The 16,755-nt window shown below is 35.5% G+C and overlaps 1 protein-coding gene across 1 annotated transcript; it reads left to right on the forward strand.

Annotated features, from left to right (window-relative positions):
- The first annotated feature begins 1,903 nt into the window (after positions 1-1,903).
- On the forward strand, positions 1,904-7,942 carry SUCNR1 (succinate receptor 1). The gene is made up of 2 exons (XM_047754997.1): positions 1,904-2,041; positions 5,568-7,942. Exons 1-2 carry the CDS (start codon positions 1,979-1,981, stop codon positions 6,519-6,521), a joined length of 1,017 nt encoding a protein of 338 aa, XP_047610953.1. The 5' UTR covers positions 1,904-1,978; the 3' UTR covers positions 6,522-7,942.
- Positions 7,943-16,755: the final 8,813 nt, after the last annotated feature.

Consider the following 16,755-nt stretch of genomic DNA (forward strand, 5'->3'; position numbering starts at 1 on the left):
GTAGTTTATTAATGAAAAATAATTTGTTTAAAAATACTCATATTACTATGTAAATTTACCTTAAAAATCAGTTAAGAATTAAAATTTCATGTGTTCTTTGTTTAATTGTGATAGTTATAAAAAGAAAGTTGAAAGGTTAATAAACTATCAAATACTATTTTAAATTTATTTCAATAATGTGCATTTTTGAAAGGTTGACTGCAATTAAAGTGAAAGACACATTATTCCCAAATTAAAAATGAGAACTACTGGAGTTCCCTGCATGGTTCGGTGGTTAAGAATCTGACTAGGATCTATGAGGACACAGGTTCGATCCCTGGCCTCACTCAGTGGGTTAAGGATCCATCGTTGCTGTAGGCTGTGGGGTAGGTTGCAGACACAACTCAGATCCTGCATTGCTGTGGCTCTGGCGTAGGCCAGCAACTGTAGCTCTGATTCGATCCCTAGCCTGGAACTTCCATATTCCATGGGTGCAGCCTTAATAAAAGCAAAAAAAAAAAAAAAAAAAAGGGAACTACTCATCTGTTTATGTTAGCAAACTGAATGTTGTTTGTAGTTTAATAGCTCTAACAAGTTTAGATATATATTTATAAATATAGTTAAATATTTCACTTTAATTGCCAATATGGAGAGGAAATAAAACCTATAAAAATAATTCATCCAAATCAACTGTGACCTGTTTATAACAATTTCTGTTTCCTAAATTAAAAATATAACCACTAGAAAGCAAAAGAGAATATTATTTTTCATAAGGGAGTTCCTCTTTAATTGGAAATTATGCTGAAAGGACTAGCTCACTTTATCAATTTGTAGAGCTATGACGGCCACACTAAAAACACATTCAGCTACAAACATCATCCAATTGAAATCTAAAAATTGTGGGTCCTGGTGAGGTTAAATTGGTCTGCAAATATTAGACAGCCTTACCTTTATAAAACTACAATTTACTAATATTATGGACTTTTAAAAATTATTATAAGAATGAAATACATGTATCAAAAAAGTAAATATAGGAGTTCCCATTATGGCTCAGTGCTAATGAACCCAACTAATATCCATGAGGATGCAGGTTACATCCCTGGCCTCACTTAGTGGGTTAAGAATCTGGCATTGTCGTGAGCTGTGCTGTAGGTTGCAGACTCGGATCAGATACCAAGTTGCTGTGGCTGTGGTCTAGGCCAGCAGCTATAGCTCCAATTCGATCCCTAGCCTGGGAGCTTTCACATGTTGCAGGTGCACCTAAAAAGACAAAAAAAAAAAAAGGAAAGAAAAAAAAGATTATAAATTGTCATAAATAGCATAATTTCATTTTTGTAAAGATAAATTCAAACAAATATTAAAGTGTAGGAAGTTATCCCATATCAGGTATGGCTGGCTTATAGATAATTTTGAATTTTTTTCTTTCTTTATTTCCCTCGCTCTTTTTTTTTTTGCCTATCTGCCTTTTCTGAGTCAGTGTTACATAATAATGTGTTTTTTAAAGTTATTCTTTAAAAAAATAATGAACCAACCACTCTGAAAAGTTATTCACTTTCCTTATTCCAGTCCTGGTATTCTTTATCCCTACTACCTATCTTAATTTCCATCCTAGTGGATGACTCAAACTAGAATTCTCTATGGCCCCTAACTTGCCTGAGTGGTAGCTATTGGCAATCTGGCTTCTAGTTATACAAGCCTTCATGAATGTATTTTCCTTCCATGGCAGTCAAACTTTTCTGCCATGTATAAGCTACTGTCATAATTCAGTACTTTTGAGAACTAACTGGACAGAAAGATAATGATCATGATTAGGAAAAGAGGAAATTCAAAAATGAAACAAAGTTCTTGTCAGAGAGAGAAAGTTCCTCTTGTCTTAATATTCATTTTAGTGCATGCACCAAATAACAAAGTTGCCTAGAACTGAGCCCTGAGGAACTCCAATATTTGACCAAAAAGGGATTAGACCGTAAAAGAGTTTATAAAGAGAGGAAGGAGGATAATGGGAAGACATTGCCATGTCAAGGAAGCCAGGGAAGGGAGAACTTCCAGAAGCTGTAGAATAGTAAGTAGTTGGGAATAGAGTAAAAAATGATATTAAAAAATATTGAAAAATTACTGTGGTTCTAAAAAATAAAGCTTACCATTATTTTTAAAAAGATCTTTGACCTTTTGCTGTATTCCTGGAAATTTTTAATTTTTAATATTATACATGCTGATTTGGAGGGAAAAAAGTGAAAGTCTAGGTAAACCAAAAAGAGAAAGGGCATGATAAAAATTATCTGGAATTCATCACTAGGGGTAAAACTATTAATACTTTCATACATGTCCTAGATGTTCTGAAGTTTATTAATTTCAGATGTAAATTTCTAATTTTTTAGTTAATTTAAAAAATTGAGCCTAGAAGATGCATATTAAATTTTACCATCTACAAATGTATGTCTGAATCACTACTACAATTGCAAAATCTGAGTATTAATCATACTATATTTAGCATCAGCTATTATAGGGAAATAGAACAAGGAACTTAGTTTGATGGACTTCCTACTTATCTGACCTTGGAGAAATATATATATAAAGATGTTTTGTAAAGAATCAAGTATGTATATTCTTCTCTCCCCTGAGCAATCATTTACAGACCATCTACTTAACTGGTAGTTACTGAACCAGGTGTATAAGATAAACTATGAGTAAGATAAAGTTGTGTGAAATGCTAAAAAGAAGCTAAGTATATAATGGGGGTGGTGCTAATTAGATTGGGGAGTCAGAGGTCCTATCTGAGAAACCACACTTAAACTGAGGTCTGAAAGAAGTGCAGATCTGAAAGAGTATGTGATGGGGCTAGGCTCATAGTAGGGGAAGGTCAGTGAAAAAATTCAATGAGCCGAACATTAGGAAAATTCTCTGTGCAATCAAAGAATAGGGAAAAAATGAGAAAGGAGGAGAATAATACTAGGTGAAGCTGATGTCAAGTACAGGAGCCAGACCATGCAGGCCTTGAAGTCTCAGAAAAAAACTTTGGGCTTTATTCCTTAGACAGTGTAAAATCATTTAAGCATTTTGTTTGAGGAGAGCACTATGATCAGAATTTTGATTGCAGCCTTTTAGGATTGTTTAGCTATTGTGTCACATATAGATTGAAAGGGGACGAGAGAAGATGTAAAGAGACCATAGGAGGATATAGTATAGTCTGAGATAAAGATGATGGTGGCCTGGATTAGAATGGTGATAAAGGAGATGGAGCCATAGTAATGGATCTGAGAAATATCCAGCCATTATAGTAAATAATACATGGTTAGTTTATTTGTTACTGTAGGTAAGCTACAGATGACCTCAAGGATGTTGCTCAGATGCTGAGGTGAACACCTGGGTACATGTGTTAGGTGGAGATACAGCAGGATTGAGAATGAGGTTGAAGAGCTTATATAGAATTTCTGCAGGCAGAGGTGCCTCTGAGAGATCAATCAGTGGCAAGAGGTATAAAAAACTCGAGTTTATAAGACAAGTCTGGGCTGGGATGTAAATCTGAGAGGTTGATATGTGGATGGTCATTAAAGATAGAAAGTGTATGAAGTCAGCCAGGCAGAACATAGATAAAGGAATTCAGTACCAATCCTTGAGGAGCTCCATATTTAACACCTAAGCCAAGAAAGTTTAGCCCATAAGAGAGCCTGCAAAGAAAAACCAGGGAGAAAGAAGGAAAACCAGGAGATTATCATGTCACAGAAGGCAAAAGAAGAGAGTGCTTCCAGAAGATATAGTATGAACAATAGCTGAGAAGTCAAGTGAGAAAATGACTGAAAAATGTGCATTGGTTCAAACAACGTGGAACTATTTTGGTGAAGTGGTGGGTCGGAAGACACACTGGAGTAGGATGAAGAGAGAACAGGGTGTCAAGATGTCAAAACAATTAGCGAAGACAGCTTTTATTTTATAGATCAAGGTATCACAAGGAGAAAAACATGTGAAACCAGGGAAAGTGGTTTGTGGCTTAAGTATGCCTTATTTTTAAGACTGACAAGATGAGAATGTCTAAATACTGATGGAAAGGACACAGTTGAAATGGAGAAGCTGAACAAATGGGAAAGAGACCAGATGGATGACTCATAAGAATCTTGAGAATTTGGGCTTGAGCTGAATTCAGAGTAACCCCGGAGGAATAGATATTCTCTGTTGTCACTGGAAGTAAGGAGAGGACAGAAACAGAGGCAAGAAGCAGAGAGTGGACACCAGTGAACAGGCTCTGTCTCAGGGATTTGCAGGCAAAACCATCTGCTAATGATAAGCAGAATAGAGTAAATGGAAGAGATTTGAAAAAATTGGAAAGTTAGGAAACATTGAGAAACAATAAATTGCCAGCCGTGTGAAAGAACAGTAGAATCACATAACCTCAAGGACAGAGTGAAACCGGTCTGCTTCACTCTTTGGCAGCATTCACAGTGTCTGTTGCCTGATAAAATTCCAATCCAGCTTCTAGACTTAGTGTCAGGTTGCCACAGAAAAGACTTGAGGAGAGGCTCAGAAGAATTTTGGATGTTTTAAAGTAAGCAATCAAAAGTAACTTATCGGGAGTTCCCGTTGTGGCGCAGTGGTTAACAAATCCAACTAGGAACCATGAGGTTGCGGGTCCGATCCCTGGCCTTGCTCGGTGGGTTAACGATCCGGCATTGCCGTGAGCTGTGGTGTAGGTTGCAGATGCGGCTCGGATCCCGCGTTGCTGTGGCTCTGGCATAGGCTGGTGGCTACAGCTCCGATTAGACCCCTAGCCTGGGAACCTCCATATGCCGCGGGAGTGGCCCAAGAAATGGCAAAAAGACAAAAAAAAAAAAGTAACTTACCAAAATATTGCATTTACCATAGCTATAATTCTGTGACTTATCTTTGTAAATAAAACACACTCAAAGTTAGCAGTGATCTTCAACTGAAATAGAACACTTGAATTTGAAAAAAAGTAGATATAAGCTTTCCAAGATCCCTTTATTGCAGCGAATACTGCTCAATGTTTTCTTGTTTCCCAAGAAGAAGCAGTTCAGGTGCATTTGTTCTTATTTTGCTCTGTTTATCAAAATACTACACTAAAAAAGAATCAGATTGCAAATAATATTCAGAGGGCTATTTGACAGGAGATTTTTAGAAAATTTTATTTTCAACTTTACTTTTTCCTTACTGGAAATGAGTTGGATTTAATAAAGTGGCACTCCAGTACAATTTTATGAAATTTGATTCTTTAAGTATCTTATCCAGCCACAAAGAATCTAACCTCTTTATAAGAGAGAAAGTGGCAGGTGAGCAAGACATTTGAGTTTTGAATGAATCAGATTGCTTATTTTCATGGCCCCTATTCAGAAGATTTTACTCATAGCTATCATCCATTGTGTTTAGCACATAGTTCAAAGGAACTCAATAAATATTCATTAAAATATTGGTGATAAGATGTATGTAAATATGAATGTTTCTATATGCACTCCTTACTAATGTAACCAACTCTTTGCAGTTCAAATTTTAAGTGTTATTGATGATGATGATGTTCTGTACAGTTTTGTCTTTAGTCATAATCTAGTGATTTATCCTTGTATTTCTTCTCCCTTTAGGCATCAAATGCAACCTGCAAAAATTGGCAGGCAACAGAGATTGCCTTGGGAAAGTATTACCTTTCCATTTTTTATGGGATTGAGTTCATTGTGGGAGTCTTTGGGAATACTGCTGTTGTTTTCGGCTACATCTTCTGTCTGAAGAACTGGAACAGCAGTAACATCTATCTCTTTAACCTTGCTATTTCTGACTTGGCTTTTTTGTGTACCCTTCCCATGCTGATGAGAAGTTATGCCCATGGAAAATGGACATATGGACACATGCTCTGCATAAGCAACCGATACGTGCTTCATGCCAACCTCTACACCAGCATTCTTTTCCTCACTTTTATCAGCATTGATCGATACATGCTCATGAAGTATCCTTTCCGGGAACACCTCTTGCAAAAGAAAAAGCTTGCTGTCTTAATTTCTTTGGCCATTTGGGGTTTAGTAACTGTAGAGCTCCTGCCCATACTTCCTCTTATAAATCCTATGATAGCTGCGAATAGCACCAGCTGTACTGATTATGCGAGTTCTGGGGACCCCAACGTCAGCCTCACTTACAGCATGTGTCTCACTTTCTTGGGGTTTCTAATTCCTCTTTTTGTGATGTGCTTCTTTTATTTCAAGATTGCCCTTTTCCTAAAGCAGAGGAGCAGGCAGTTGGCTACCGCTCTGCCCCTTGAAAAGCCTCTCAACTTAGTCATCATGGCGGTTGTGATCTTCTCTGTGCTGTTTACTCCCTACCACATCATGCGGAACGTGAGGATCGCTTCTCGTGGGGGGACCTGGAAGCAGTCAAAGTGCACTGAGGCCATCATCAACTCCTTGTACATGGTGACTCGGCCTCTGGCCTTTTTGAACAGCGTCATCAACCCTGTCTTCTATTTCCTCGTGGGCGATCACTTCAGGGAGATGTTGATGAATAAACTGAGGAACAATTTCAAGTTCCTTACATCCTTTAGAAGATGAGCTCATGGACTAACATTTTCATTCAGGGAAAAGTGAGGTGCTTGTGTAACAGATTCTTTTACACAGGCGGCTGCAGGTCAGTTCAAGTTTGAATTCACATATGTAAATCAGAGAGATCATAGACTTGACCCAGTTTTGAAGGCATGTTGGACCCAGGTGTGTAAGAAGAAGAGGATGGGAAGTATTTATTGGTTTCTTGACCTAAGCATTGGAAGGAGTTGGACTAGCTCTAATGTTTGGGCATGTAAGTCTCAAATCCTAGGTGTTATAGGACCTTCTCAATCAGTGTGAAAGGAATAGAAGAGAGATAAAGAAGCAAGCCATCTGTGTTTATTTTGTAAAAAAAAAAAAAGTTATATTAGTAATGTTCTGTATGTTATTTTTATTCATACAATCCTGTAACTTTATGTGAGAACTGAATAATAGAAGAAGATATTTATGTTATTAAACATTGTTGTTAGAAGTTGTGCCCTTGAGCAAATTTAGGGTAAGCAATAACAACAATGAGCAGAAAGTAATGTAATGATTTCAAAGATATCTCTATGATATTTCTTCATATTCATCATGAATTGGGGTCAATTTGTGATTATAAGTCCTTTTTGGTGATATGGTTTTTGGTGCAAAGAATCACATGAAATAGAACCTAAAAAGATAGTTCAATAATAGGAGAGATGTGGTTGAGCTTGGCTGTCAAAGGATTCAGCTGTGATTTTATTAAAATACCAGAAAGAAATACCAAGGATAGCTGCAAAAATTCCAAATTTACAGAGCACAAAGCATCTACCAGGAAGCCTAAAACAAGACAAAACAAATAAAAAATGAGTGCATTATTTTTATGATGAATGTGCCTTCTGGCATTTTATAATTACAGTTTGATTGTGAGTGCACAAATATATTAAGTTCATTAGACTTGCTGCTCTTGATTAAATAATAAACTTAAAAATCTATGAATATCATCAAACCAGTAAGTAAGAGGGAATGAAATGGTAATACCAGAATATGTTGAGTTAATTATTTTCCCTTTTGGAGGGAAAAAAAAATCACAGTTTTTCTATCCCCCCATGCCCCTCTCCCCACATTTTCTTTTGTAAGCAATGGGATAATTTACAAGGACAACTTTATCTTGAAAGAGTGACTCACATCTGGGATGGGACATTTTCATGGAACGTTGACAATTGGAAGAAATGTTCTAGACAAAATGCACTTTATGAATTTGCAGAATATAAGGAGCATTTTTGTGCACATCAATACAGGTTATCCCAGGAGGGTTATTTAGACACCATTCCATGCCACAAAACAAATATGGGGGGGGAATGAGTGCTGCATTAGCTTTTTAAAGTCAAGAAGTATAGGCATTCCCACTGTGGTGTAGTGGAAACAAATCTGACTGGGAATCATGAGGTCTCAGGTCTGATCCCTGGCCTTGCTCAGTGGGTTAAGGATCTGGCATTGTCATGAACTATGATGTAGGTTGTAGATGTGGCTTGGATCTTGCATTGCTGTGGCTGTGGTGTAAGCTGGCAGCTATAGCTCTGATTCGACCCCTAGCTTGGGAACCTCCATCTGCTGCAGGTGCAGCCCTAAAAAGCAATAAATAAATAAATAAATAAATAAGTCAAGAAGTATCATATAATCCCTTACTTATTACATGCAACAAAATATGTACATGGTCATATGTCTGTGCTCCTTTCTTGAGGTCGTTAGCTGTAACATGAAGGATGAAATAAGGATTATGAGAGCAAAGACATAAAAGACCATTGTCCTTCCTGGTTCAAGATGCTCTGGTAACATTACTTTCTCTCATTCCAAAAGCCCAAAATATTCCCATTGAAATATTATAAAAACATATTCCCCCAAAAAGTTTTGTTTTCTTACCTATCTTTAAGCTTTAAGATATTTTTTCATGCTTTGCTTTTATTATCAATATTGTTAAAATTTCGATGTAATTGTATAACTGCCTGATTATAAACTGAAAACAGTTTTCTGAATTTTCTCATCAGAAAAGGCTGCAAAAAGGGTCTTAAGAAAAAGGTATACACTTATTTCTGCAAACTTAGCAACTTATAATGTAATTGTAATTTGTATTTTATGCATTGGTTTTGAATTCGTAAAAATGAAATTAAATTTGCCCCTCCATCCAAGGAGTAGCAGGAGTAGATTCTAATAGTTCAATGAAATGTTTTGTGAAACTATAAACTCTTACATATATTTTTTAACAAAAACATTAAGTAACTTTGTGGCACACTTTTTAATTTCTTTTTTTTTTTTTGCTTGAATCTGTCATATGGAAACTTAATGTTTAACTGACTAAAGAGACCTGCACTGAAATTACAAGAGCTGTTCTGTTTGCTTTTTGTACTAGGTGCTTGTAAGACTTACAAACAATAAATAGTGGAAATCTTCTGGATCTGTGGTTTTCAAAGGAAATAATATTGAGCTTTTGTATCTTGTTTTTATTGGCTCCCTAGTGCCTTCAGAATTATGTCTAAACTACTTGGTCCAGCATTTTGTAATCCAGACCCACCTATTCTTTGTATGCTCTCTCTCTCGCTGCTGTTGTCACAAGTAATATCTCCAGCCAGAGACAGCTACTTCATTTCATTATATTCAGAACTTTCTTTTTTTTTTTTTTCTGAGTACATGTGGATGCTCACCCTTGTTTTATCATGCCCACATAAAAAATAAATCTAAGCATCTATTAAGGTCTATTTCATCTGTCATTCTTTCTTAAAGCCTTCCTTTTAGTTCTCCCTAAATATGGAAATAAATCTGTCTACCTCTGGGGCTTCAGACTACTTTTGAATGCTGTTTTTAATTAAACACATTATTTTTGGCCTTATAGTTATTCAGATTAAAGGCAACTCTAAGGTCTATAAGTGGAAAAAAATATCAATTTTTTAATCTAACTTTTATTGTCTTGGTAGCACCTAACAAGGTACATTTTAAGTTGATTTCCATTTATTGCCTTTCCTCTTAAGTATGGGTCACAATTTCCTGTCTCTTCACATCTAATAAATTTGGACTGTATTCTGAGTATTATGAATAATACATTGTGAGACTCTAGATTCTGTTATGTTCCATTGAAAATTGATGTTATGTTCCACCGATATTTTGTTTGATGGCTGAACTCAAATTCTATGCTATTTTGGAACTTGAATAATATAATATCCATTGGGGATGGTTGTGGCTCCCAGATGCAAATCTAAATGGAAGTGCCATTGAGCACAGTGGTTAGTGAGGTATTCTGCATTCATCAATCTAAGTAGAATGCCATGAAAAGGCATCTTCAACAGTGGAAGAGAAGGAACCATGAGCATATTTATGAGTATGAATGAGGCACATTCTGGTGGCCTTACAAAAATACAATACCTGGGCAGGATTTTAGACCTGCTGAGTAGGTATAGCACAGTCATGGAAAAGCATTATTATTCTATGACTCCATTTGTGCTCCCAAACTAGCAGACCTAGAGAAAGTCTTGACATACATATACAAATTTGCTATGTAGAGAGATAAACATATACATATTTAATACATGTAACAAAATAAAGCTCACGATATTAATCATGCAGTCACTTAGTTTCTATGTGACATTTTCTTATTAAACTTTGTCTATATCAGGAGACTGATGAGACTTAAACCAAGATGTGCCTTGGATTCTAAGCACATTTAAAATTATAACTAAAATCATATTAGGTAAACAGGTAGAATCATGTGGCAGATTGCCACTTGTATAAAAAATATGCATATTCAACAAACATTCCCAGAAATTTATTAAGAAATTGGTTAAGCTGTGAATGACAAATATTTCTTGCCTTCAATTAGCTCACAGTCTATAGGGAAAACAGACACGTAAACCAACAGGCATAAGGCAAAAGTAGAGTGTGCCCAAATTGCTAAAAGTGCTTGGGATAATTCTGTCACAATAGGTTGGGGATGATTTGGAGGGGATGCTGATCCTGCTAAGGGCTGCCATGTGGAGGGGTGGGAATATAGGTCAGCAGAAGGGAGAGTGAGGCATAAAGGCATATGCCTGGAAGGTATTTGCAGCCAAATCCAATGAGAGATCAATTCTGGTCTAAGGTGTGCATTTTTTTTCTTTTTTCTTTTCTTTCTTTTTTTTTTTTTTTTTGCTTTTTAGGGACGTACCTGTGACATATGGAGGTTCCCAGGCTAGGGGTTGAATCAGAGCTGTAGCTGCTGGCCTATGCCACAGTCACAGCAACACAGGATCCAAGCCGTGTCTGTGACCTCCACCACAGCTCACAGCAACGCCAGATCCTTAACCCACTGATGGAGGCCAAGGATCGAACTTACGTCCTCATAGATACTAGTCGGGTTCCTGAGCCACAGCGGGAACTCCTAAATGTGCATTTTTAGATGAGATGATCTGTAGTTTCTCTGGTTGTAGAGAAACCATATATGTATGTAAAGCTCTTCAGCTTGCAATACAATATACGTGGAACCATTCAAGTATTCTCCAATGAGAACTTTTCCCAGAAGGGTTATTTTAGGGAGGCTTAAACAAAGACAAAAATAAAATTTACTAAACAGTTAAAACATTAATTTGATGTACTCTGTCCTGCTCTTCCAGCTCTATTATTCTTATTCTAGCCACCTCTTTCTTAAATATTGGTCTTCTGAATGGTCTCTTCTTTTTCACTCTTTTTCCCCCCAGAAAAATTTGGTCTCATCCATGTCTTATCTCCAAGCTTAAATTGGTTCCTTCACCACCTATACAGGAATAGTTGATTCTTGTCTTTAAATCTTATTTCAAATTTTTATAGATATCTGTCAATAAAGAGACATGTTTTAGAAATATTGGTATCATTAATTACGGTATCAAATAATTATATGAATGAGATAGTGTCACATTTTGTCTGTTTATAGCAATGTTTCTTATGATACATAAAAAGATGCTTGAGAGCAACATTATTGGCAAATCTCTCAAAATATTTTTTTCAAATTCCTGAAAAATTTCAGGTCCCCTCTGAGGTGAAGGAATCTCTCACTTTGAATGTCTGTTTATTTTCAAAAGAACTTCCATGTGCAGCCTCCAAATATTAATGCCAAAGTATAGAAATATCTATCCCATTACCAATTATAGCAAGCAATCCATTTCGTAACTATGGGTTCTTTTGTAGAGGTCACAGATAAAATATTCAGTATATAACATACACAATTTTTTTATTTATCAATCAAGGTGCATTTATGAGCAAAATTTATATATATTAGAGGTAGTTTATAATCTTTTTACTTTTGTTTATAATTGCTTAGGAGAAGGAAAATACTTGTTTTGGTCTTGTAGCTAGTCAGAACTTTGGTGTTCATCACACTATTTCTAAATCACATAGTTCAAAACAGTTATTGGGAAATCCCATGATTTAATTTAGACAGTGTTTAAGTGTTTTAAAATATTGTTAAATCGGTGTGACAGAAATACATAGACCAAATAAGATAAATAAATGAAAGACCATACCCAGTATCAAGATTTACTAATATTTTCAATGATATGAAAAATCAAGGAACACAAGCAAGGCAGGGAATGCTCTGGACCACTGAGAGCACCTCCCTGGGTACTTTCTTCTCCCAGTGAACAAACCCTCGGACCCAAAGTAATAGACGAGGTACCTAAGAAATTTTGCAAAGAACTTCAATATTTAGATGCCATTCAGTGGTGTCATATGTCCTATATAGGTATAGCATATGAGATATTTCATAGAAAGCCATACTTCATAAAGCCAGATCCTAGCTTTACTTATCAGTGTCAACCCTAGACTATGGAAATTCTGCTAAAAAATATTACATAAATAAGAACTCTCTACTGAATATCATTGATCTATTCTGGTTAACATGTTTACAAAATTAGGCCAGGTCGTCATTAGCCTTTTTCTTTCCCAGGTGCCTCTTCACTTTTGAAAACAGGAGAGACTGAATTACAGGCAGCTCTTTGAAAGCTTTGCTTCACAATTCCTGCTAGGTGATTTGAAAAGGAGTTGTGGAGAGCCCTGGCTATTATTTTCAAATTCAGTTCCAGTAAACTCTTGCTTAGTCAGTCACAATTGTAAATATCACCAAAACTGTGTTCGGTTATCAATAAGTACTATAAAGTTTTCATACTCAAATCACACATTAAATCAAGTAAGAATAAAAAATAGAATTTATTTTCAAACTAGCATTATTTAATTGCTACTGCATGAAATACTCATGACTAAATATTTTAATTTGTTAGGATATCACATTATTTTTATGATTGATTTATGTCATTTAAGGAATTATGATACAGACTCAATGAGTTGGGAAGAAATATCCATTTTAAATATTTGTCTAGTAATTAAGGAAAGCACTATTTATAAAACCTTTAATTTTTTTTCATCTCTATTTTATCATACACTTGGAAGGTATAGTTAGCTTTTGTAGAGTAATGGAGAGGAAGCTGATACCTAAAGGACTTATAAATGAACTCAAAGTATAAGTTATAAACAACATGTCTTGAAATTTGGATAAATAAAGTGAAGGGCAAAAATCTGAAGTGGTTGGACAATCTTGAAAATAGAATAAAAGGAATTTGTGAATTAGGCTGCAATTTGGTTATGTACAATATATGTAGGAAAAGAGGTTTAGAATTTTATTTTTTTGTTGTTGCATTCAGTTAGTTGTGATATGCTGAAAAAACAAATGATGGGTCATTTCGCTAAATCACTGAATATTCAAATACTAAATAGGTGATTATAGTTTTATTTATGTTGAAATAGTTTTATTAGGAAACATCAGCCATTCACATTCTTAAGAGGTATTACCCAAAGTTTTTCAGAAAGAACAAACATCCTTGGTTTGTCATCAGGCCTTTCACAATTCAGAACTACTTCATTTTTAACAATCCTACTTCCCTAAGGTGGTATTTAAAACCATCTGTATATTAAAGAATGTTTAGGAAATATTTGCTCACAACTCTATTGTCTATAAACAATGATGAAAGACATTGAGTATTTTTTTTCAATTATTTTGAAAATTTTAACTCTATTTTAGGAAAAAAGTAAACTTACAATAAATATACAATAGTAATATGAACCCCCACTGTTCCCATTATGTAGCTGCAGTATTTATCAACTTATGAAAGACTGTTTTATAAATATTCTCACTTTATTATATTGAAGTATGCCAGGCATCATATTGTTTAATCCATAAATGTTAGTATTTATCTCTAAAAGATAGGAACTTATTTTAAAAATAATTATAAGTATATAGTAGGATGGGTTATTGTTCCTATGTCTTCACCTATACTTTATTCTAGAATTATGCATTTATGACCTGCATCACATGACATTTCTCTTCCACCTCTGTTGACAGAGATTATGTCCCCACCTGTGGATGTGAACTTAACCGTGAAAATAGCTTGGAATGTTAGTGCTCATGACATCAGAAAGACTATACAGTGCTGTGTGTTTTAAGTCTGGCCTCCGTGCTCCTGCCATCTGCCATTAGAAGAACATATGATCTAGGGAGACTGAGAAACTCATGGAACACATTTGAACACAAGTTATGGCCTGAGGCAGAACTGCCCAGACAGTACAAAAATATTGAGGAAAAAGAAACAAGAATGTGTTAAGATTTGAGAGTTAGATGCAATTATTTAATCTAAAATTTACCTAATAGTATTTTTTTACTATCATTGAATATCAAATATCTAGTTTTAAACTTTCCAATTCTGTCAAAAATATTTATTATATATATATGTATACACACACAATGCAGTGCATGGGTGTAAACCAAATTCTTTTTCACTTTTCAAGTTAAGATTACATTACAATTAGGATTACAATTACACTGTAATTGATTAATGTTTCTAAAATCTCTAGGAATCTTCTCTACATCTTTTATTTTATTATAATTTGTTGAATAAATTAGATTGCTCATTCTGTAGATTTTCTTGTCTGCATCTTGTTGACGTCAACCCTATGACTGCCATTTAACATGTTCTGATTACTGAATTTCTTACAAATTGGATTTTGAATCTGGAGGCTTAATCAGCTTGATGCTCACATTTTGCTTGGTCACTTTTGCAAGATTCCTTCATAAATGCTTTTTTTCTCTCATAAAGAGGTTTGTAATGCTTGGTTATCTCCATTCTGTGATGTTGGAAGCTATCGATGATGAATGAATACATTCACTAATTCTTTTTAGAATGGAAATGTGGTAAGAAATTAAATCTAATATTCTTATTAACTACAACACTTCTAAAAGAAGCACATTACACACCTACTATATAGTTATCCAGGAATAATGAAATATACATGGAAGTTAAAGGATAAATGCTTTATCAGCTTTAAAAATAATAAGCTGGTTTCCTAGCATCCTCCAATATTGAGCTAAAAGCTTTATTATTATTATTATTATTATTATTATTGACACATATATTTAAACTAGGTGATAGAGTAAAAGTTATTGTAGTTATAGCCTTGTTTATGGTCAAATTGTCCCTCATTGGTCACTGAGAATTTCCTCAAGTGGGCTGCTGAGTACTTTTGGTATGATTTTTTTTTGATATCTTTGATAATTGCTTTTGGTATGCCCATCTTGCATATTTATTACCACTAGAATCAGCCATTTTCCCAAGGAACTCTCATTATTTTTAGTGAGACATAATATTTCAATCGAGTGCTAATTATGTGTTTCTTCTATATTGCTTATTTTTCCAGGAATTTTCAATGAACAATATTTTTTCAGGCAAAATATATCATAAGAAAAAAATGTTGGAGTTCCCCTCGTGGCACAGTGGTTAACGAATCCGACTAGGAACCATGAGGTTGCGGTTCGGTCCCTGCCCTTGCTCAGTGGGTTAACGATCCGGCGTTGCCGTGAGCTGTGGTGTAGGTTGCAGACGCGGCTCAGATCCCGCGTTGCTGTGGCTCTGGCGTAGGTCAGCAGCTACAGCTCCGATTCGACCCCTAGCCTGGGAACCTCCATATGCCATGGGAGCGGCCCAAGAAATGGCAAAAAGACAAAAAAAAAAAATGTTAACCAAAATGCATCATGAATTTACACTTTCTTTTTCCTATGCCAAGAATCCTGATTCATAATAAGGAATGATAAATTTAAATATCATATAATTTCTTTTCCAGTTGATATACAAGTCCCAGATTGTCAATATCAATACTACCACAAATAATATTTCTAAAATAATTTTAAAATATATGTTTTACTTTGTGGTTATTCTCTGTCCTTGAAAAATACCTACTACAGATGTATTTTTACATCTAAAAATACATACTAAAGATGTATTATATAGTATAATCTAATTACTATTTTTTAAAATCAGTTTTGGACTAGTTTCTCTGGATGTAGCTATATTAATAATTGGATACACTTTTCAGTTCATTGTTTGCATTTTTAAAATGAACCTATATGGCAAATAGTCCTCTTTCCTCTTTCACTTTCCTCTTTCACTTTCCTCTTGAGAGGTGGAGTCTATTTCCATACACCTTGAATCTGGATCTATTTTTCAGCCTATTCTTCTCTGGTTTGGGTAAAGTAACTTTAAAAATTGTCAGACCCCGCCTGAGAACTTCTGGCTTTGTTCCCCCCCCCCCCCACTCCTTGTATCTGGAAATTCTCTTTCTTTTATTTCCATTGCTACTGTCCTCAATTTGGATTCTAGGTCCAGAAGTTTCCCATCCTATTAGGGCTTTATCCTAGAAGACAGTTTCAGTGGACTATTAAAAAATTCACATGGCCATGAGTTAATTTCTCCAGCATACCCAAACCTGACTGTGGACCCCTTGGGCTTACTCAAGATAGAACATTCGAAATGCCCTTCAGGAGTTCCCGTTGCAGCCCAGCAGGTTACCAACTGGACTAGTATGCATGAGGATGCGGGTTGGATCCCCATCTCGCTCAATGGGTTAAGGATCCAGCATCGCAGTGAGCTGTGGCATAGGACAAAGACACATTTCCAATCTTGCCATGTGCTGGCATAGGCCAGCGGCTTCAGCTCCGATTTCACCCTTAGCCTGGGAACATCCATATGCCGCAAATGCAGCCCTAAAAAGGAAAAAAAAAAAAGCACCTCTTCTCAGTTGTTGCTGCGTTCTCCAATCAGTCCATCACACTTTCAGTGAGTAATTATTGCCACTTCAGTTTTCCCCTGGTTTCAGATCCATCAGAAACCTGATTGCTTCCATCTACTTCCTCCAACTCCAGTATTGTTAACATTTTCCTGTTGTACTTTGGAGTTTG

This window comes from Phacochoerus africanus, chromosome 1 (genome assembly GCF_016906955.1).
Source record: "Phacochoerus africanus isolate WHEZ1 chromosome 1, ROS_Pafr_v1, whole genome shotgun sequence".
NCBI classification, from domain to species: Eukaryota; Metazoa; Chordata; class Mammalia; order Artiodactyla; family Suidae; genus Phacochoerus; species Phacochoerus africanus.